The sequence below is a fragment of the Schistocerca piceifrons genome, chromosome X, assembly GCF_021461385.2.
Source record: "Schistocerca piceifrons isolate TAMUIC-IGC-003096 chromosome X, iqSchPice1.1, whole genome shotgun sequence".
Lineage (NCBI taxonomy): Eukaryota > Metazoa > Arthropoda > Insecta > Orthoptera > Acrididae > Schistocerca > Schistocerca piceifrons.
In genome coordinates this window covers 667,296,120-667,319,509 of record NC_060149.1, presented here as the reverse complement: position 1 = coordinate 667,319,509, position 23,390 = coordinate 667,296,120, and the positions used below count along the sequence as shown (strand labels likewise).

General features: G+C 38.0%; 1 protein-coding gene across 2 annotated transcripts in view; it reads right to left on the bottom strand.

Annotated features, from left to right (window-relative positions):
* Positions 1–2,477: 2,477 nt before the first annotated feature.
* The window catches only part of LOC124721878 (serine/threonine-protein kinase Pak), a 134,638-nt gene continuing 113,725 nt past the window's right edge, over positions 2,478–23,390 (bottom strand). For both annotated transcript variants that reach the window (XM_047247025.1, XM_047247024.1), the window contains exons 8-11: positions 11,714–11,863; positions 9,872–10,054; positions 6,954–7,098; positions 2,478–3,101 (exon numbers count right to left, since the gene is read on the bottom strand). In XM_047247025.1, the coding sequence (XP_047102981.1) occupies positions 3,073–3,101; positions 6,954–7,098; positions 9,872–10,054; positions 11,714–11,863 (507 nt within the window). In that variant the 3' untranslated portion in view covers positions 2,478–3,072. The remainder of the gene's footprint in view (positions 3,102–6,953; positions 7,099–9,871; positions 10,055–11,713; positions 11,864–23,390) is intronic.

The window sequence follows — 23,390 nt, the reverse complement described above, 5'->3', positions numbered from 1 at the left end:
GCTAATTTGGGAACATACTGAGACAAAAAGTAGAAAATAAAGGAAATGGCAACAGACGTGACACAGGAGTCTTTTTCCCGTCAATTACAAGTAAGAATTTAAATTGGCCCTCCACAAGTTACTACTACACCTGGTCAGTGTCTTCTTAGCCACTTTCTGCTGGTAATATAAAACACATTTTTAACATAAATGTATGCAACATCCACCTACACTATTCTCTCTTTTCTTGTACAAACTGTTTCCTGATCAATCTGTAATAATTTTGCACTGAGATTAGACAAGTCACTTGTCTCTGAATTGGTTAAGATTTATATCAATTCATTTTTCCTCTTGCATTTGTGAAATATGCATGACACATGGAAAATGGGACTTATACCAGGGATTACCTGCAGTAGTAGCACAACTTTCCACAAGGGCACATGCAGGATGATTAACACGTTAACTATTTCTATCTGGTAGTCATTAAGACCATTACTGAATTCAAAAATTAAGTTCTTATAATTCAAATAAAATAACTTTGTGACTAACACGTCAATGGTGGGAAGCAGTGTTGCTAGCTTGTATGGTGCATGCCCCGCACTGTTCCCATACCTCCCCATGAAACCGGCCGTGCTGGCTACTTTCTGCACTTACTTATTAAACAAGCAACACAGTGAGCATGAAGAGCCCAAGAAAGATCTGTGATTGGCTGATAGCTGGCCCAAACGCTCAACTCATTGAAACAGCAGTCACAAAGTTATTTTAATCGGAGTGTAACAAACTAGCTCTGCTAACAAATTTTTAAACTGCCTCAGTTTTTCCACTAGTTTTTGTTCTTTTTGTATTTAATGAGCTAATCGCAAACCTGATGACCAAAAGAAGCAATCTCTCATTGTCAATCTGCACATAATCTATGTATGTTTTAGTGATTTATTTTTAATGCACAGCAATTTTGATTTGAGCCCTACCAAGCAGTCTTAAACTGATGTACATTTTTTTTCTAGGTTTAAAATCACAGCCATGCCATAGTTTAAAAAAGTATTTGGAGGAGGGGGGGAGTAGATTTCATCTATATTTACAGTTTAATTTATAATAATATTGGTCCCATCATATGGAATATATTTAAAATATATTTTAAGTACAGCACTGCAATACTCTATACTGAAATTGTAAGTGTTTACTCAATGGTGTATATTGCAAATAAACACAAATCCTCATGAAACCCTTGCCCTTCACTAGCTTATCAAAACAACTTTACTATCTGAAAAATCCTTATAAATACTAAAATGAAGTTATGGTTTCTTTGTTATTGAATATCATGTACAAATCTGTGAGAACAAGACAAAAGTACCATCATAATAGTTGACTCAAGGAGTGCCAAAGAGAATGAAAAGTGCAGAGAATACAAATTCTGAACCACCATACCTCCCTTCCAGGCAACACACTCAACAGGAAGAATTACAAGAAATTCTGTTGCCATATATTGTGGTTAAAGTAGACTCAGTGCAACAGTTAAAATTCTCACAAATTTTTAGTCTGGCTACTGTAAATTATTAATCAGTTACCATTTCATTATAACATGACTGAGAATCTGTATTATTTCATCATCCTGCAATGCACTTTATCACATAAAATTGCAAATACTTCAAATCATGTTAAGTTAACTGAATTAGAAACATGACTGACTTCGAGTTATGTTTTAATACATTACACATGTTTTAATATTTATTACTGACTGGAAATAATATAGAAAAATAAGACTTCTTATATTTGTTACATGCATAAAAATTAGCACACTGTAATGTGATGTCACAGCAAGACACTACTCAATGCCACAATTTTATTACATTGTGTTGTTCCAAAAGCTTTACCAATAACTTAAGACACACTATAGTCTCTCTTACAGTAGAACAGTGAATTATAACATACATCAAACAATTATAGTGTAATTTTAATTTTTTTCAAATCAGTATTGTAATTAAATAGTTTCTTACTAAAAGCATACAGTGAGAATGTTAACAGTGAATAGTTCGAGCACTAATTTGAGTCATCGTTTTAAGTCATATGCTCTTGACGCCTAGTGAAGGAAACTAGCACATGGCTGTGCTCAGTAACAGTTGAAGTTTGTAAAAGTTTTTCCTCATTATGTATATACTGATTTGATATGTTGTTTCCTCCTATGAATAGTTGGCTGTTGTGACAGGGCAAGGATCTCATCAGTCAAAGATGCTGACACATTAACTACCACTGAGGTTCAAACGGATACCAATCAATATCTACAAGTAAGTTAAAATTTAATTCTGGTCCATAGCAGTTACATGAATTGAAGGTAATGATGGTTATCAATCTCATTTCAGATACACTTTCTCGTCTAAACAAGAGATCTTTCAGCTATAAATACATATATAAAAAAACAAGTCAAATTTAATATATATATATATATATATATATATATATATATATATATAAGTTTAAGATATACAACATACTGAGCCAGTTATGTTGAAAATGGCTTACACAAAATACTGAAGTGCAACTTTCTCACTGAATGTAATGGATGTAAAAACATGGTGACTGGGGAATGTTCTAAAACACATTACTTGTTCCAGTTTCTGTTATAATGCTATGAATAAAGATATATATAAGAACAGTCACAAATTCAGTTATCCCATTACAACTTCAATCTAGTTTCAGTTGTGACTAACTGATACTGATTCTCAATTCACCACTTTTCTAAGACAAAATAGCACACAATAGTGTGGAGAAATTCTTCCTTTACTCCACTGTCGGTTTATTCAGTCAATGAACTGAAAGCAATGATGAACTATATTATACTTATGCACTACTGTTACAAACTGTGATTAACTGTAGGAATTTACATGAACAATAAAACATCAGTTAACATAAAAGTCATTTCAAGCTGGATTTAAAAAAATCTCAACATTAAATGATAATGTCACCTGTTACCAAACATCAGGTTAAAACAGTTGTACTTTGTGATAACATTCAGTTGAAAGGATCTGTTTATTGTATTATTGCAGTTTATCTTACATTGAGCAGAGGACGAATGTAATACCAGGAATTGGACATTCTTCATTTGTGCAGTAAGTCGATGCCTGCGCCTGGAAATATTGTCTTACATAAGAACATGTAAACTAAACAAATCTGTTGGTGACACATTTAAAAAGCACAGAGACTGATGTAGTAAATCAACTGGTATCTAGGAGTGTCTCTCCCCTTAATGCTGTTCTTATTCTTAAATATAGTTAATGGAAACAGGACAACACACACAAACTTCAGTGGCTCCTTCTGAAGTATGTGTTTTGTCAAATATACTTTCAAGGCAGGGAAAAGAAAATTCATAGCCAGCTGAATTACGGGATTAAAACTCTGAGCAGGACAACCACTCCTGGTCTAGCAAATGACTAATTTTTTATTCACAAAAAGCTGATGGGTATTCAGTTTCTAAATCTAGGTTTCAGCAGGTTGCTGCCATCATCTTATTCTTTCAGTTTTTAATATGTTAATTCTGGAACCATTACTCTGAATATTATGTATAAAGAGAGCGTATTTAAAACTTTGACAGGCATCAACATCTACAGCACGATTATCATTTTCATAAATATTGCTTTTTAACATGTTCTGATACTCTTTTATCTTAATTGGAATAGGAAACTTCTTTGAATTTCTTTCCTTGCCCCTTATATTACAATTAAATTAAGAGATTTGCTCAGAGCTTTTTGTGTTTATATTATCATAAAAATTAGTATAAGTTCCCCAAACCATTGCAGTTCTGCCTTTTGTAAGCTTGGTAAGTTTATGTTAAGCGTTGATTAAGTTTAAGAATTTGAAACAAAAATCGCCATTTTATTAAGTAGCTTCTATAAATTATTGCTCTCAAATTTTATAAGGTTTCTTCCCGAACTTTCAAATCAAATCCTTGTTCACAACACAGAAATACTTTCTACCTGGAAGCTAAAATATCTTAGCCCATGCTGGCTGCAAAACACACACATTAAAAAAAATTGTGATTGCTCATTTTTTTGGAGACCAATAGGTTGTAGATCTGACATGTATAAGCAAAATTAAGTTGTTTTTGAGAATTCAACTCAGTGTTAAATAGATTCTGTGTCGCGATCTTTGGCCTCAACTCCTTCAAATGGAGAATCACAGTGACAAATACTTTTGTTTCACAATTACAAGTGAGTTACAGAGAGTATTCTGTTTTAGTTAGACATATGACTGATGGGTACTAGCATCTCAAACATGTAAACTCTCACACCAATGGAAATAACACACATTTTTAACAAGCAGCAGCAACTTTTTCATCTCTTCTCTTAACTCTAAGGTATCAATTTCCTTCAAAAAATCTTTGCTAAGCTGAAATGGAGATAGTGATTGGTGATTCCATAGTAATTTTGGGTAATATCTCAATAACAAAGTAAAGATACAGATATTTCTGTGAGAGCACTTATGTAACAGAAGTATTTAATTGAAAAGGAAAGTGCAAACTATTGACCCATAAGTACATGCAAGTGGTCTATGAGACTAAGGATAATATTTTCACATTAATACAATGTCTGACAATTGCTTCCAAGAAGCTGTCTTCTGAGTACCTTTAAGTGAGCATAACAGGAGTCATTTGGTATGGTACACATGGTATTTTAGCAATAGCACTTTCAGACTGCTTACAACAAACAGCTCTAAGGTATTATGGGCATGGGCATGCATTGGTGTCAGTTTGTTGTTAGCTCTGCTTAGGTTATTCCTGAGCACATATGAACATACTATTGGCTCTGGTGTCAGAACAGACATCATCTTGCTTGGTTCCTTATTCTAATATCTTGTAAGTCTTATAACTGCAGCAAGAATTTGGTGGCTGGTTAAAGAAGTGATGGCTGAAAGTGAAGCTGATGATTATGAAGGTGGAGAATTCGATTTTGAAGAAATACAGGACCCAGAATGTAAAAATGATTCTGAGACACTGAATGAGGAGCATCAGATGATGAAACAGGAGACAGTGATTACAGTGCAGATAGTGGAGTGTTTGTCAGTAAAGACCAAACAGTATGCACGCCACGTGCTCCACCAAAGGACCCATGTACATGTTCTCATAACATCTTATCTAATTTGCTTGTGAAACGTGCTACAAATCCACTACAGTGGTGGGAAATGTTTTCTGATGAACAAATTATGTACATACTGGTTAAGCGTACTAATAAGCACTTTCAAACTATCCAGAGGAACTTTTCTAGGGTGACAGATTCCCAAACAATTGATAAAGGTGAAATGTAGGCTTTACTGAGATTACTGTACTTCCCTGGTGTAATGCGTGACCACATATACAAGATTTATGGCGAACAGATGGCACAGGACTTAAAATATTTCACATCACCATGGGCATAAACAGATGTTTTCTCCTTCAGTGCATTACTTGTTGAAAACCCTCAGAAGGCTGATACAGTTGCTGAATACATGACAGATGAAGAAACACCTTATGCATTCCATGGAAGGTGCAGAATCCATAAATACATGCCAATAAGCCAAACAAGTAAAGAATACAGATTTTTGCAGCAGTGAATGGTACAATGTCTTATGCATCTGACATGGAAATGTATGTTGGACAACAGCCTGAAGGCCATACAAACAGGACAGAAGGCCAACTGAACTTTTTCAGTGACTCTGCTGAATTATCATGACTACAGGGCACAACATAGCTTGTGACAATTATTTCACAAGTTACAAGTTAGCAAACACACTGATGACACACAAGACTACCATCATTGGTCCTCTGAAGAAGAATAGGAGAGCAAGTCCCCTTGGGATTTAATAACACTAAAACAGACAAGAAAAGTCATTTGTTTGGATTTCAGGAAAATTGCACCTTAGTCTCTCTTATGTGTTAAAGCAAAATAGAGTGGTGTTACTTCTGCCTATGATGCATCACGATGCAAATATTAGTGAAAATACATGGAGATGTATCACAGTCTATAACCTTACTAAGGGTGGAGCTGACATGATAATGAAAGAATGCAACATATAATGTAGCTAGAAAAACAACAAACATGAAAGCCATGGTTGCATTTTATTACATGAACACAGCTGTGATAAATGCTGCTACTATTTTCAATATACATAAGAAAGGTCGACTGAGAAGAAAAGAATTCTTATTGTAGCTCCCTTTTGCACCTCTGTAAGTGCATTTTCACTAAAGGGGAATATCTAAAACCTTGCCAAAAAGACAACTGAGAGAAATGGAGAGCTCTGAGGTGTGAAAAGTTCTGAAAAATCAACCGCGAGCCCATGAGGACATTGTGTGGACTGCAAAAACAAGAACAGAAAAACTAGACATGTTGGGAAAACCACACTAAATATATTTGCCTTTACCACTGTGTTACCGTATGCCAAGACTGTACTGACAAAATGTACCATTGAATACGTGCATTACTTTGATAGCAGCTCATTTTTATGAATCTCCATTTTGCATAAATGCTTTTGACCAAAATATAATTTTTTTTCTTTTAAATGGATATAGTAAAGTGGCTGGTAATGATACAACTTCATTTATTAACATTTCCCTGCATTATAATGTAAAATAAAACCAATGGAATCTGTAAGGGTCAGAGAGAGCACTAGCCTGTACTGACAAAGTACCACGCGCGTGCACTGCTGGGTTAAACAATGGATTAAACGTGTTTCTCTAAATTTGAGCTATAAGAACTACATTTTTTTCTATTGGGTGTATAAAGTAAAATGAACTTTTAACTTTCTTCTCTATTGTTCTTAGCTTAACTTCACTAATCCTACATTTCGTATATTTTTCCATTCTGAACATTCAACCTCTATGGAAAATCATTCAGTATTATTTACATGGGAGGGAGGGAGGGAGGGGAGGGAGGGAGGGAAGGAGGGGAGGGAAAAAATATGCCACTTAGTGACTCAGTGAGTTATGATTATCAAAAATTAATCCCAACCTTTTCCTAGTATTTTCTGTGCAGCCTTTATCAGAGGAGTTAATGTAGTAAGTTCCATGCAGTTTCTCAAGAATGGATGTCTCAGAAGCTCATCAGCTGTGGCACGTTTGTCAACGTCTACTTGTAGGCAGCAGTCTAAGAAATCCTAGAACACACATTTCATCATCATATAATCAGAAACAACTTCCAATACAAGGTAATGTAACACAAGCATGATATAAACAAGATCGTGAGTGGCCAAGAAAGCTGACACACTGTTCAAGATTTCAAATTACTTTTTATAAATGCAAACAGTAAAGCAGTACTAGTCAGTTGTTAAAAAACTAAGTACTGTGACTAAAGAATACAGGGTGTCCACGAAGGAATGTCCCACTTTAAATGATATATAGTGACAGTTTCATTTAGAGTATTTTTCATAAATTAATCGTAAAACTGAGAGTAACTTAGTGTTTGTCACAAATGGTCAACAACTCTGGAGTAATGGAAGCAATAGTCTCTTCCTTTTTGTGTCTCAACTCTGGCAATTCATTAGGTAGTGGTAGAATGCAGACACAATCTTTCATAAAGCCCTAAAGGAAAAATATCACATGGCATGAGGTCAGTTGGAAAGAGCTCTGTTGTACTGAACTTTATGACTAATCCAACAGTCAGGAACTTCGACAAAGATATGCCAATGGGGAGCAGCTCAATCTTGTTGCCAAATAAAGTCTTCATGGTCATCTCTTACTAGGGAAACAGTCCTCCTTGCAACATATCCACATAAGCCACCCCAACAATATACACATGCCATCCTCATTACAGTGGTTTTAGCAAGGATAAAAAATTGTCCTAAGCCTGATGTCACAGCAAGCCCAAAAAATTAATTTTGGGAAATCTCTTTGATACTGTGCAAATCCATAAAGTTGTTCTGACTCCCAGACACGAATATTGTGGGTATTCGTAGAAGTAAAGCTGTGAGGATGGGTTGAGAGTTGTGCTTGGGTAGCACTTTCCCGATAAAGGCAATGGTCCCGCAAATAGTTTTAATCTACCAGGAAGTTTCATTATGAGAATTTATCTTTCCACTGACAAGGGACTGCCAATAAAAAACATGACAGATCGATGAAAGTAAGTAAACTTTATTATTTGGAAAGTAATCACCACGACTGTTAATACATTTTATCCCACTGCGAGACAAGACGACCAGTGCTCTTGTGGAATGATTGTACCTACACGTGCACCACTTCGTCTGAAGCAAATTGATGGCCATGAATATCTTTCTGTATGGAGAATTTGTAAGGGCTTCACACTGAAACTTATGCAGCTAATTCTAAACAACCTAGGCACCATGTTGGTGGGTCCACATGTTGCCAATGTTGCTTAGAGTAAGGCACATACAGTCCTGATCTCTCCCCATGTGACTTCCATATTTTTGGAGTCCTAAAGAGACATTTGTGGCTGTTGATTTGCTACCGAAGGAGTGGTGTACACCTGTGTACAATCAAGGTTCCTTAGGCAACCACAAATATTTTACCATGAAGTTATTGGCCTGTCTCACAGTGGGATAAATATATCAATAGTTATGGCAATTGGTTTTGAAATTATCAAAAGTTACGGCAATTGGTTTTGAAATAACTAACATTTTACTTACTTTTTTCCTATCCATCTCATTTGATTAACCCTTACAGACAAAAAGTTGTCTCGTCGCTGAACACCACATGCTCAAGAAAGTCATCTTCTTGGGAAGTTATAACATACAACATAGTTATCTGGCTTTAAAGCACATACCAACTGTAACCAGTATGGACATGGGTAAACTTTTTCTTAAAACCTTTCACATGGTCGTCTTTGGCAACTGAGCTTCAAGATTTGCTTTTGGAACAGACTTCTTAGAACTATGAAGGAAATATGCTTTGACAAAAGTCAACATTCTTTTCAGATTTTTCGGCGCCCCAAACTTTTCCATTTATGCATTGATCTGGCCATCTCAAATTGACTATACAATCAGCAGATGTTTTTGCCACATGGGGGATCACAATTAAACTTTAAACAAAATGCACACTGAACTGAAATTACAGATTCAGTCTTAGCAACATCCAGAACATAAAACGATTTCAACTCAGACGTCATCATTTTGCATATGTGGTGCTGCAGCTGGAAAAACAAGACAGTACTCATGCATGTGGTTTTATAAACATGTTTGAGTTACTCTTTAGTTGTGACCTTGAACAAACACAAAACACTTTTAGTTCAAAATGGTTCAAATGGCTCTGAGCACTATGCGACTTAACTTCTGAGGTCATCAGTCGCCTAGAACTTAGAACTAATTAAACCTAACTAACCTAAGGGCATCACACACATCCATGCCCGAGGCAGGATTCGAACTTGCGACCATAGAGGTCGCTCGGTTCCAGACTGTAGCGCCTAGAACCGCACGGCCACTCCAGCCGTCTAAACACTTTTAGTTGATACTATTCAAATTTGTAACTAGGACATTCTTTTACGAACACCCTGTAGATTCTCTACTCACAAGTAACTCATTCTCCTGTATCTTCCACCATGTTAACTGATGTGTCATTCATTTTTGAAACTCCACCAAAATACAAATTAACTGTATATGTTCAAACACTGAGTATGAATAAGGAACCAACACAACAAATAAAATGAATGTGGAAAGTACAAAACTACAAGTAGGATTGAAAAATCACTAATCAGCACCTTTGAGACAAATAATATTCTACTTACTTGCAATGATACACTAAGTCAATGTTGTTGATCTCCCTACTGTGTCAGCTAAGACTTGGGCACTGTGTTGCCTTTAACAGAAATTTTTAATAACCTATGCAAACAATTTGAGCATGTCTAACTCTAAATAACACTGTGTAACCTAATGCAGAAATGACAGAATCATCTAAAAGTGGTAGTGTAGAGGGCCTCACCTTGAATTCTGGAGATAATTTCTCCCAACGAGGTATAGCTGGCCTTCCATTCGCTGCTATCAGATACAATGCTCTAAGTGGGGTTTCTTTTAAATAGGGTGGCTCTCCTTCAATCATTTCAATAGCCATAATACCAAGCGACCATATATCAACTTTCTTACCATACTGCTTTCTCGTCACAACCTGCAAAAAGCAAATATTAATTGGTGAAACACAAACGCCCACACACACACCAGATCAGTACTTACAAATTTAATGCAAGAGGTTATGTGGAGTACTGCCTGCGTAACACAAAAGAGGTGTTTGCATTAACTATTTTTGATAATTTACTTCAACATTACCTGGAGAGAGAGAAAAAAATGTATCATCATACACTCCACAAGCAAAACAATACATTGATAATGATTTTATTTGAAGACAATTACACTTTCTCCTTTTTTATTTTATTGTTCATAATACCTCGAGTAACAGGTAATTTTACAGCACTTATTATAAATGCTCTAAGAGAATTATTTAATCTACTGATGGATGTGACAATAACAACAAATTTTGTGATTATGTCTGTGTAATGCAAGGCAGAGTACAATGATAAATGTAAAAAAGTTTCAGATATAAAAATACTTCAGATATGACTACAATATAGGGGTTACAAAAAGGAAAGAACATACACAAAACACAAGCAACTGCTCAATAGTCCAACTCCACAGCTGTCCAGTTAACATATTTTACTTCACACTAAGGTTGGCAGTTCAATCCTTTGACCTGCCAAGTATAGTGTAGCACGACTGAAATGGGGCTCATACAGTTTCATCTACATCTACATTTACATCTACATTTATACTCCGCAAGCCACCCAACGGTGTGTGGCGGAGTTTCCAGACAATAACTCAGAAATTAAAACAGTCATGAAGGTGAGAGGGGACAGAGTGGACGGGGAGAGAGGGGACAGAGTGGACGGGGAGAGGGGGGACAGAGTGGACGGGGAGAGGGGGGACAGAGTGGACGGGGAGAGGGGGGACAGAGGGGACAGAGTGGATGGGGAGAGAGTGGAGAGGAGAGAAGGGTGGGAGAGAGAGGAGAGGAGGGGAGAGGGGAGAGGGGAGAGGGGTGAGGGGAGGGAGAGAGGGGAAGAGGAAGAGTGGAGGTGGATGGGGAGTGGGAGGGGGAGAGTGGAGGTGGAGGGGAGGGAGGGCAGTGTTGTGTGAGGGGGGAGGGGGAGGGGAGTGGTGTGTGAGGGGAGAGAGGGGGGAGGGGAGTGGTGTGTGAGGGGAGAGAGGGGGAGGGGAGGGGAGTGGTGTGTGAGGGGGGAGAGGGGGAGGGGAGTGGTGTGTGAGGGGAGAGAGGGGGAGGGGAGGGGAGTGGTGTGTGAGGGGACAGAGGGGGAGGGGAGTGGTGTGTGAGGGGACAGAGGGGGAGGGGAGGGGAGTGGTGTGTGAGGGGACAGAGGGGGAGGGGAGTGGTGTGGTGTGCGAGGGGAGAGAGGGAGAGGGGAGGGGAGTGGTGTGTGAGGGGAGAGGGGAGAGAGGGAGAGGGGAGGGGAGTGGTGTGTGAGTGGGAGGGGAGGGGAGGGGGATACCTTTCCTCATGTCTGAAATGAGCAATACATTTCTCACAATCAGTATCAGCTATCCCAACCTTATTCCAGTAACCTCAGTCTACAACATACCTCCTCTCCAGGTCTGTATACTTTGGGACCATTTTTATCCACTTTCTGAAATTTTTCACAAATATTGGTCTCTATTTTTTTAACTTTGTTGCTAGATATAAATTAATTATGTATGCGTTCGGCACAGTATCAGAAAAATCTAGAACTATTTTCAATAAAACAGTTTTTTAACTTACTTCTGGTGCCATCCAGTATGGTGTACCAACCAATGTCTGTCTCTTTTCATCTCCAACAATGTTGGCACAGAAACCAAAATCTGTGACTTTTACTGCACCATTCATTCCTAGAAGAACGTTGTCAGATTTAATATCTCGATGGATGATGCCCTGTAAAGTGTTGGACAAGGAGATGAAATATTTCATGCCAGTGACAGAACTTAAATAATTTAGGAGTTAAAGTAACAACTGACTGAATATCAGAAGCATTGAGTTGCTGACATGTACACAAAACAGAATGGACACTTTCCTAGCTTTTGAATGAATCCTTTTACAAGCTAGACTAACTGACCGTAAAAACTCTCCTCTCTGGGTGCCACCACTTGTTTCACAATGACCATCTAATTTTCAGATTCCACCACTCCTTATACCTCACCAACCTGATACTATAGAAACAATCCCCATAGCACATACATCCCAGAATTACCTCTGCTCTCTCCACAAGATGCTGTTACTGCGCAATCCCAACTACCTATTCCAATTTTCTAAATTGGAAGTCTTGTCTTCCAACACTTGGATGAGCACTCCAAACACCAACTCAAAAAATTATCAAATTTATTTATATTGTACTCTTACTCTGAGCACCTCTACCCATCAACACCCGTCCTCAACCATTCTACCCCAGTGAAGCATCTCACATCAACTTCAACCCTTATAGAACCTGGATCCTACCTTGCTGACCTTTACCATCTGCCACATCCTCCAAAACTACACCCCTCCCTCCAACAACACCCAAGTCAGGATGTAAACAAACCCAAAAGACTGTTGTTGACCTATCCAACTAAAACTCCGACCATACAGAAGATTCATTCCTATCTGAGGGCTTCACCTTCAGCCCCCTCACCCAAGTTTAACCATACTGGACTCATCAAAGACCTGTTCACCTTTTCCAGAGTCCTACAACTGACACACTTCTTTGCTACCAGTTTCTCCAACCAAAGACAATCTACTCCCAATGCCTAACTTTGCCTCTCCCAGTACACACAATCACCCAACCATGGCCTGCGCCCTCCCTCATTTAACCATCTCCTAATTACCTTCCAGAAATTCATTACCTCCAACTTTGCCTCACCATCTTTCCCCAGGACCCTTTTCAAGAACACAAACTTCTCAACAGAAGATATAACAGCCATCTGCAACCTCAAGACATACCCTGATTTAACCGCCCTCCCTGAAGACATGGCTCCACCACTGTCATTGTAAATCACAGCCCTGCCACACTGAACCCTTCCCAGAAGTACAGTATAACCTCCAATCCCTACTCAAATCCTTAGGTCAATCTAAGAATCTTTCCTCTGAATCCATCTCCCTCCTAACTCCAACAACACCCCCCCCCCACACACACACACACACACACACACACACACACACACACACACACACACACACACACACAGTTTCTTTCTACATGCTTCTTAAAATCTGCCAACAATCATGGATGCCCCAATGTAGCTGTTTACTGTGCTCTCCCTGAAAGAATCTCTGTTCTTCCTCATGCATTCCTATCTCATACACTTGCTACCTGCCTCCTTGCCAGCAGCCACCATTCCCCAGCCCTCTCTCACACTCACAGCCTCTTTTTACCTCACTCCCACTTCCCAAATCTTTCCTCTCCTTATTGACTCTACCTGACACTACCCCACAATCCCAGTCAACCTGCCAGACTGCAATCCTGGCACTGTGTATTCAACTGACACTAACTGTACAGTTGGTACTTTACTCGTAAATTATTTGAATACAGAACCATTAATTGTTTTAAAAATTATACTTTACATAGGATACACACTCATATATTGTGCAGCTTACAGCATGACATCTCCTCAGAAAATTATTACAGTTAAAGAGAGAGGCCAAGATGATGATAGCCAAAAGTTAAAGTCAAGAAACTGCAGTCTCTTTCAGGTAATCAGCAGAAATAATATGTTCTGAAAACATTCACTGTTGTCGACAACTGTGAAGGATAACATTTCAACTACATAATACATGCACAAAATTAAAGAAAACACTTATAATGGGAAAGGGTAACAAAAGGAGTTACTTGTGATATTTCAACGAAAGGAAAATTCAATATCCTTATCATCTCAGGCAGGGGTGTTATCTTTATAGTCTTGAATGTTATTGAATTTAGCATATGTTAAAATTCAGCAGTAAGTATGAAACGTATTTTTTTTTTGTTTCCTACAAAAAAAAAAAAAAAAAAAAAAAAAAAAAAAAAAAAAAAAAATCCTGTCTCGAGATACAGGCCTCCAACGATGACACTGCAAACACCATTTTGAAGATGCAAATTTCGGATTTTTTTTTTAAAATTCTGTATATCTGTAACAGAGATAGATATTTTGTTAGAGTTTTTTTTTATTTTAAAGAAAATTAGTTAATGCTTCCTATAGTATCCTCCGTTTGGATATATCTGCCAAAGTTCTTTTACCTGTCACCTTTAGAATTTTTTTTATAATTTATAGAAAAAAATTTTTTTTTTCAAAAATGCCAATCCAGCAAAGTTAGATTTTGTTTCTGTTGATTAGTACCATGTAGTACCATATTCTCTGTACAAGAGAGCTTCCACTTTTACGTTGGACAGGTTTTACTTTAAAAAATCATTTTTTTTTTTTACTTTCAAGGATAATGTATGTCTTCACTGAAGTTGTTTCTTACTAATTTCTTTGTTACAATGTTTATTTCTATTGTTTTTGTTGCAGTTATTTCTTTTCACATTCATTGTTGCAGATACTTCTTACACTTTATTGTACTTTCTTGTCAGTTTCTTTGTCATGGTTGTTCATTCCAGGTTTCTGAATTGTAGTTGTTCAGTGCTAATTTGTTTACTGAAGAGGCTTCTAAGGAATCTGAGACCATCCAGCGAGTTCTGTGTTTTCGTGAGGAATTTCCCACTTGACACAGTTGCAGTGTGTTTTGTGAAAAGGACTGTTTGAAATGTCTTCTGACTGGGGCCACAGTAGAGTGAAGAGTGCTGACTATTTGCATATCCATAAAAGTGTGGTATATAAGACAAACAAAGAAACAGACTTTGTTCAGGTTGGGAACAAGTGTTCCCACTTGAAGACTCTGTCTCAAAGTGAAGATGTTGCCAGTGACGACTTTTTGTGTCCTAAATGTTTAGACAGAATAACAACAATGATGCAGATGATGCAGATTTTGCATTCATAGAGGAAGAATTAAATACCCTGAATCAGTCAGCTGTTAAGAAACCGTGCTCAGTGAAGTCAAATCATAAGCTCTATGCATCAAGAAAGGGCAGATACATTACTAAAGCTATGGATGAATACACTCAAAACTGGCCACACCCTTCAAAGCAGTAATTCCATCTTCAGAAGGAAATGAACTACAGCACTGTTGTACCTCTTGCCAGGAATTTTTCACAAATATCAATTTGGCTGTTGAATATTCTGCATCGTACAGCGAAAAGGTGCAAGTTTTAACTGTAATTCCAAAGACATTTCCAAACAAAACAATTTTGAACCATGTTCCATCAGCATCAAAGTACATGGTAGGCAAAGCAAGAAATGCGAGGCCTGTAAAAGGAGTCTTTGGAAGACCAGATCCCTATTATGTTCATCCTGTAGAAGCAGCTCAACTTCAAATAGTGCAGTCATTTTATCTGGAAGATAAATGGGACTGTTCTCACCAGAGTGCCAACAAAAAAAAGACACAATAACTGCTATAACTGTAACAACTGAAGGCCAAAAGTTGTGAAAGTGAAGAGGTACATGACTCGCAGTATTGAAGAAACTTTCGCAATTTATAAGAGCAAATATACAACTTCATATATTGGAAGATCAAAATTTTATACACTACGACCTAAGTGGGTAGTTCCACACCCACCTAGAGATGTCTGTTTATGTGTGTACTGCATGAATTTTTAAGAAGTAGCTCTGAAGAACTTACTGGTGACATATGACACCTTGGTTGGGCGTGTGAAGTCATTAGTAATCTGTGACAAAGCGAAAGACTTGTTTGTTTCAACAATATGGTGACTGCCCTGGAAAGGGAAGACTGTCTTTACAGACACTTGGCCTGGAAGACGTAGCAGGTAACTCTGCAGACATTACATATGTGACATGGGAAGAAAATAAACTAATTAAGAAAACTGTTTCCTTTGACAGTTTCATTAATGAACTTGATAAATGGTCAGTAAAAGCAGTAACACATCAACATCTAAAGAAATTGCAACAACACATTGCACGAGTGAAAGGGTGTATACAGGATGAAGAACTATGTTTAGTGCTTCACTGTGATTTTGTTAAGAACCGGTCTTCAATTCTCCCACAAGAAGTACAAGGGTATCATTGGAGTAATGACCAGGTTTCAATTTTTACAGGAGTGACACATTTTCAAAACAAGACCACAAGTGCTGCAGTTGTAAGTGATGACACAGGACATGACTCAGCACATGCTTTGTTAGCAATGTGCAAAATTCTTCAGCTGCAAACAGGGGCAGAGAAGATCATCATCATTTCTGGTAGAGCTCCTAGTCATTTTAAAAACTGTTATACCAGCTGTTTGAATTGAGTAGGTCGCTTGTGCCAACTGACTGGGTATACGGTACTACTGGTCATGGGGAGGGGCCTTGTGATGGTGTAGGCGGCCTGCTGAAGCTCGATGCTACAAAACAATCTTCCCAGACCAAATACAGCTGTGATTCAGAATGCTAAGGATTTTACGAGAGTTGTGAAATCTTACACACCCACAACCCTCGTCTTTTGTCCAAAGAATTCCGTGAGCAGAAAAAAAGAAGAATGGTCCAAACAAACGACCCCTGTGAAAGGAATTCAGAAGGCACATTTTTGGACTCAAAGTTAGGGGCGAACTCATATTGCACGCACTTTAAAGAGCAAGAAAGAAGAAATGTTATTCATTTGGCCAACACCTCAGAAACAGTAGGATAATTTTCAGATTCACAACCTGAGAAGGGGGATGTTTGTGGCGTGAGTGTAGGACTGTGACTGGTGGATTGCAGAGATTATAGACACCATTCATGAGTTAAACGAAACTGTAATGAACTTTATGCTACCACATGGACAAGGTGCTGGATATGGGTTTCCAACTGAATGACTGCATCAACGCCATCGGTACTCACTTCCTGTTCACAAAGTTTTGAAGATTGATAATATTCTTCTCGGGTGTGTAGCCGGATCATAGCATCATCTCGACACAATATTTCAGCGGTCCAACTGGCCGCCATTTTCAGGTGAGAGTGCTGGTACACAATCTTGCCGAAACTGACTTCTCAGCACAAGCAGCAGACCCTATATAGGCCACAGGGGATCTTGTACACACTGGGCTTCCTCAAACCCAAGTCATCCTTAACTGAGCCAAGAAGCGCTCTAATCTTGGCTGGCGGACGAAAAATAGTATTGATATGATATCTTTTAAGAATTCTTCCTATTTTCAAGGAAATGCTCCCAGCAAAAGGTAAAAAAGCCACTGATTTGCAGGTACCTTCTGGAGGTTCAGGCGAAGGTCCAAACTGGAAAGCACGACGGATCTGTTTATGTGTATAGCCATTCTGCTTGAACACAACCTTGAGATGATCTACTTCTTGTGTCAAGCTTTCTCCATCTGAAACGGCATAAGCTCTTCTCGCCAACGTCTGCAGGACCCCCGTACATTGGAATGATGGATGACAGCTAGAAGCATACAGGTAATGTTCCGTGTGTATAGTGTTCCATCATCCTTTCTGCACACCAGAATATCCAGAAACAGAAGCTTTCCATCACTTTCCACCTTCATGATAAACTTGATGCTAGGATGCAGGGAATTAAAATGATCTAGGAGGCAGTCAAGAGCTTCTCTCCCACGAGGCCACGCCACACCATAAACGTATCGTCAACATACCTCTAGAAACAGGTTGGTTTTAAAGACGCCGTCTTCAGTGCCAAGTCCTCAAAATCCTCCATAAAAAGATTGACGACTATTGGGGACAATGGGCTTCTCCTAGCCACTCCGTCAGTCTGTTCAAAATATTTGTCATTGAATAAAAAGTATGTCAACGTCAGCACATGGTGGCAAAGCTTGGTTGTCTCCTCATCCAGTTTCTCACCAATTACTTGCAAGGATTCTTCTAGAGGTACCTGGGTAAAAAGCGACACAACATCAAAACTCACAAGCAAATCACAGGGACTAAGAAACAGGGACTTCAATCTCTGAATAAACACCATAGAATTGGGAATATGATGTTCACATTTGCCGACGTGAGGGCCAATAGCAGATGCTAAATATTTGGCTAGATTGTAGGAAGGAGCCCCCAAATTACTCACAACCAAGCTTTTCCACCTGAAAGTAGAAGCGCTCTTTTTCAGGGAATGTAGAACTATATGGTACTAATCAACAGAAAAAAAAAATATATACGATTTGTCATTTTTGAAAAAAAAGTTTTCCCCTAAATTATAAAAAAGTTCAGACTGCTACAGTAAAAGAACTTTGACAGGTAAGTCCAAATGGAGGATTTCTTTGTAATCATAAAGCAATTACCTTTCAAATAAAAAATGAACAAAATATCTAGAATTGTTCCAGAGAAACAGCATTTTAAAATTTTTCCAAAATTTGCATCTTCAAAATTGTATGCGCAGTGTCATCTTTAGAGGACTGTATCTTGGAGCAGAAATTTTTTTTTGGAGAAAACAAATACGTGTTCCTTACTTAGTCCTTAATTCTAACATATGCTAAATTCAATAACATCTGAGACTATGGAGGTAAGATTTTTTCCTAGCCTGCCTGAATTGATATGGACTATGCCAATAAAGATAATTATTAAAATTACCAAGAAACAAAATGGTTTGCCAGTGCTTCAGAAGGGACAGTTCTTAATTCAGTCAATAGAAATAGTGGCAACTGAAAATAGTAATGCTAGTTTTTGGAGCTGTGTGTTCTTTCTTCAGGGAGGCAAGAGGGATTGGCTGCCTAACACTGTGGAGAGGGGTGGGGGGTGGCAGCACTATGACCATCCTAAGTTGTGAGGTAGCTGTCAGCTGTGAAGAGAAGGGGAAGTAAATACGAAGTAGAAGGTAATGCAGACACTAACAGGCCAAACATAGTTCACCTGAAATAATTAAGCTTTAGTTATAGATGAGACAAGTCACTAGCCAACTTCACCATTACCCATAACTACTTCACCTCTGAACACGAGACCTATGAGCAAATCACAGTGGCACCTATGGAAACCGGGATGGCCTCATCCCATACAAACCTTTTCATGGGCCGCATGGAAGACAAAATCCTCAATTCCACAGATAATATCTTTGTGGTCTGTACTTCTAGGAAGCTGAACTACTCCAATCTCTGCAGCTGATTAGTTTATTTCCTTGATTTAAATTCACTTGGTCCTCCTCCAAATACATAGCCATCTCCTTGGAAGCTGACTTCCATTTCATTGAGGGTCACAGTCCAACCTCAGTCCATACCAAACCATCCAATAAGCAATTTCAACTGTTGGCACACTGACCATATCAAATGTTAACTCTTGCCTTCAGAGTATGTATTTCTAGTAAATATATCTGGTTGAAATACATGAACACCTACACTGCTAATCTCTCCCAGGTTTCCCTATGCTCAAACCACACCACAGATCTTGACCACAAACAAATCTCCCGGGCAGGTTCCTCCTCCAACCCAACAAACATCACCACTTAGCATCACCTAGCCTCATATGCCTCTCAATATATTACTCTGTCAGAGCTATGAATTTCACAAGTCAAACACTGAAGTGAAGTCATCTGTCCCTGATAACACCCACGGTTGCCTCTTACTACTCTCCTAACCTCCACATCCTCCTTGCCAAACCATATGACATTCCCAGACCATCATCAAAACCCTAAGGTTCTTATCTCTCCATGTGTTCCCATAGTATGAGCCACTCTGTATCTGCCCGCTACCACTTACTCCAGCCTCTTCACTATTTTAACATTAAAGGCAGAACAACATGTGAAATGTGTTAAATTTTTGAATAACTGCTGTGCCATCTCTAACATCTGGTAAACTGTTTTTCTAGAGCTTTGAAGATCTCTGATCTGTCTATACATGAAAGTTTTCTTACGGATTATTATAATATAGATTTGTTGTTATTAGCAGAAACATGTGGCTCATACAGAACTAAAAATTTTGAAGCAGGGAAAGGGGGGTGGAATGTAATATCAAGAGTTTATCTATGGTGTTCAAGCAACGACAGTATTTGAAGTATTTCTTTCAAACCACAAGATATTGAAAGATGATTTTTGAATGGTTCAGTCTTACTGTGCTGATGAGGATGGCTGTATTTTTTGAAGGAATCTCAAAATTTTAAGATTCATGTGTAAATATCATGTACAAAAGTTACATAAACTATAATAAAGCTAATTATAGTTATGTTTATGGGTATTGTACAATAGAGAACCCCATGAAACTCTTGCTGCAGTTCTAAAGTCAACTGAGTATGTTTTAGTCTATCTTTTAACAATAATTATAAAGTTTTGTCCAACTTTATCATCATCTACTGTTATGAAATTATGTCATATAACATGGGAGTACGTTGTGTGTACTTATTCCAGGTTTTCTATGAAACAGACTTTTTGAAACCACGTAGCCAAAAGAAGGTTTTTATTGGACTTAAGGTCCACATGTAATGTAAAGCACTGCTTTTTCATATACATCATACCAAGAGAACCTTATATCCCATAATTTTTAATTCCGGTGTTAATTTTGGAAAGAATTGTTTCATCAAACAACACTCTTCACTTTTTACTTTATGATACATGTTTTTGTGGTAATCCTCTAACAAGGGAACATCCCCAAGTGTATATAAATGATCTTGATGAAACTTTGCGGGTGTGTACAGGGGCAAAATAATGCGATATGTATTTTTTGTTTGTGTTCAGTTTAACTTTTACGGGGTAAAATACATCCAGAGAGGTAATTTGGTATACTAGGTTTAGAGAGAATATGTTCGAAATGATATACACAAATGGAAAAAAAAATTGTAACACCAAGGAGGAATTGTGAGGCAAAAACAAAAGTTGGTAGGCCTATTTCTACATCTGAAAGATGGTGTCTCTTCAAATTTTGCACCAAACAATGGAAAATCCAGGATGGACTAATGACAAAATTATGAAAAGGACAGATTGTTTCTCACCATATAGCAGAGATGTGTTGAGGATCTACCCTTATCATAATATTGTCAAATTTTGCACCAGTTGCCTAAGAGGATGCAGATCATGTTTGCTTTAAATACCCACTGTAACAGTCATGAGCCTACATTTGAGACTGGACACAAAGACTACATTATCATAATCTTTTTAATGTGTATAATGTGCATATCTCAGTGTATTTCACTGCAGTTTAATGTGGAATCATTATGCGTGAAAACGAATTACTGGTAACAAAGACTAGTGCAAAACACTATCGTAAAAATTGTCAGTATGTTGTCACATTCTGCAGTGTCAACAGTCATTAACTAATTTGTTCAACTTTACAGTGGGAGAACAGATTCACAATCCACTGAACAAGCAAACAATTAACCATTAACTCGACAGAATGCTGAATAAGCAAACAATTAACCATTAATTTGACAGAATGCTGACCAATAACATCAAAAATACCAATATCGCAACACGTAACCCCCCCTTTCATTTAAAAGCATTTTGCAATTCATGCCTTCAAAATGATAGGGGGTTATTTGTCAAAATGTTGGAGTTTCGGACGAACTTACCCGGCCACATTCTTGTGAGTAATTAACTTCTCCTTGGGCACTGTGTTGAACATTATAGTCTGAAAACTTCACAGGCTACATATCCCTAATCAATAAGAGCTGGGAAGTCCTCATGTACTATGTATGCAATCGATATGTTGACAAAAACATTTTTTAAGCCATGGGTGTTTATGACCAAGAGATTATTACTTTACTTTGTTTCAAAGTCTACATCATGATACCATCTGCTACCTGAGTCCAACTCTGAACCATCTGGTTGTAAGTTTAGGATGATAGTTTCAAGGCTTTTATCAATCTTCGTCTCCCTGTCAGTCTTATTTTTGAAACTTTTCAGCATGTCACACTGAAGGGGCTGCTGTCTATTGCTTCACTCACAGGCATTTCAGCATCTGTTATCTAGAATATTTCGTTTTTTTCCCCCACATGGTTTGTAATCTGCGTGCAAATTACTTCTATCAGATTGTACTGACAATGATGCGAGTATGTGGTTAAACGGAAAACAGTGTGACCACACTCACATGTAAGAAAGTCAAATTTGTACATTCTGTTACTTGACTTTTATAAATTGACAAGCTGCAGGAGCTCAGCACGAGTCCAGCTTATGTTGTCCGGAATATTTTTATTTTTCAGCCAGAGCACAATACCCATTCCCTGGTGCTCGTACTTGGTACAGCTGAATGATAACTTGCACGATAATTTTGACGACCAATTTTTAAAAAAAGGTATGGCAAGAATTGTTCAGTAAACGACTTCTTGAAAGTGACAGCAATTGTTTCCAAATGGTAGTCACTACTGTTTTTCTTATACCAAAATAGAGGTTTACTCTCAGCAACCCAATCAGAAGAAGTACTTTGCAGCTGTCTGTGGGTTGTTGCACAAATCTGTTTTGGGTTTTACATTTTGGTGATTGCATATCACATGTAGTTTCAGTGTAATTGGGGTGCCAAACTGAAAAAATTATAATTACATTATTACTCTGTTATGAGTCACCAGATATCACAGACCTCTTATATCAAAATACTCTAACAATATACCACAACAACCTCCAAAATTTTGTCGGTGTTGTTCGACTTCACCCTGTATACCATTAGGTGCACTTTCACAAAACATCTTCCCAATGTTCCTCAGATACCAAACAAAACAGGCATAACGGAGATTTGTCAGAGATGGGACTAATGTGACTTATGTGCCACAAATTCCAAGTTTCTGTGCATATGCTGAACAGCAATGGTGATAGAAATAGATTCTAGAAATAATAGAATTGCCTGCTGAAGGTGGAAATGAGTGATTCACAGTGTGTTAAAATAACCCTCTTCCGTTTTATGATTCTGGAACTCCCAACTGTAAGACAAAGCCTGTTCACTTCTGTATTGCGGACATTCAATTACATTTCTACATTTCCAAGACACTGGATACAGTTTAACTGCATGGACCAATGAGGGCTGAAATGTGCACCAACTTGTGATAACCAATCTCTGACAATATCTGTATATTTCCAAGCATACAGGGCTATTTTTAAAGCTTCTGAATCTACAACAAACAAACCCTTTTCTTTCTACCAAAGACACATTCTTACTAGTTTTGGATTCCAGTTGTTATATTTTAAAACATTGTCCAAAATATTGTTACAATAATAAGATAGTCAGTTTGCCAGTTTTGTAATTCTGTCCGAGACGGCAAAGGAGTTGGGAGAGCAGTTGAACAGAATGAACAGTGTCTTGAAAGGAGGATGAAAGATGAGCATCAACAAGAGTAAAACGAGGATAACGGAATGTAGTTGAATTAAACCAGGTGATGCTGAGGGAGTTAGATTAGGAAATGAGACACTTGAAGTAGTGCATCAGTTTTGCTATTTGGGGAGCAAAATAACTGATGATCGTTGAAGGAAAAAGGATATAAAATGTAGACTGGCTATGACAAGGAAAGTGTTTCTGAAGAAGA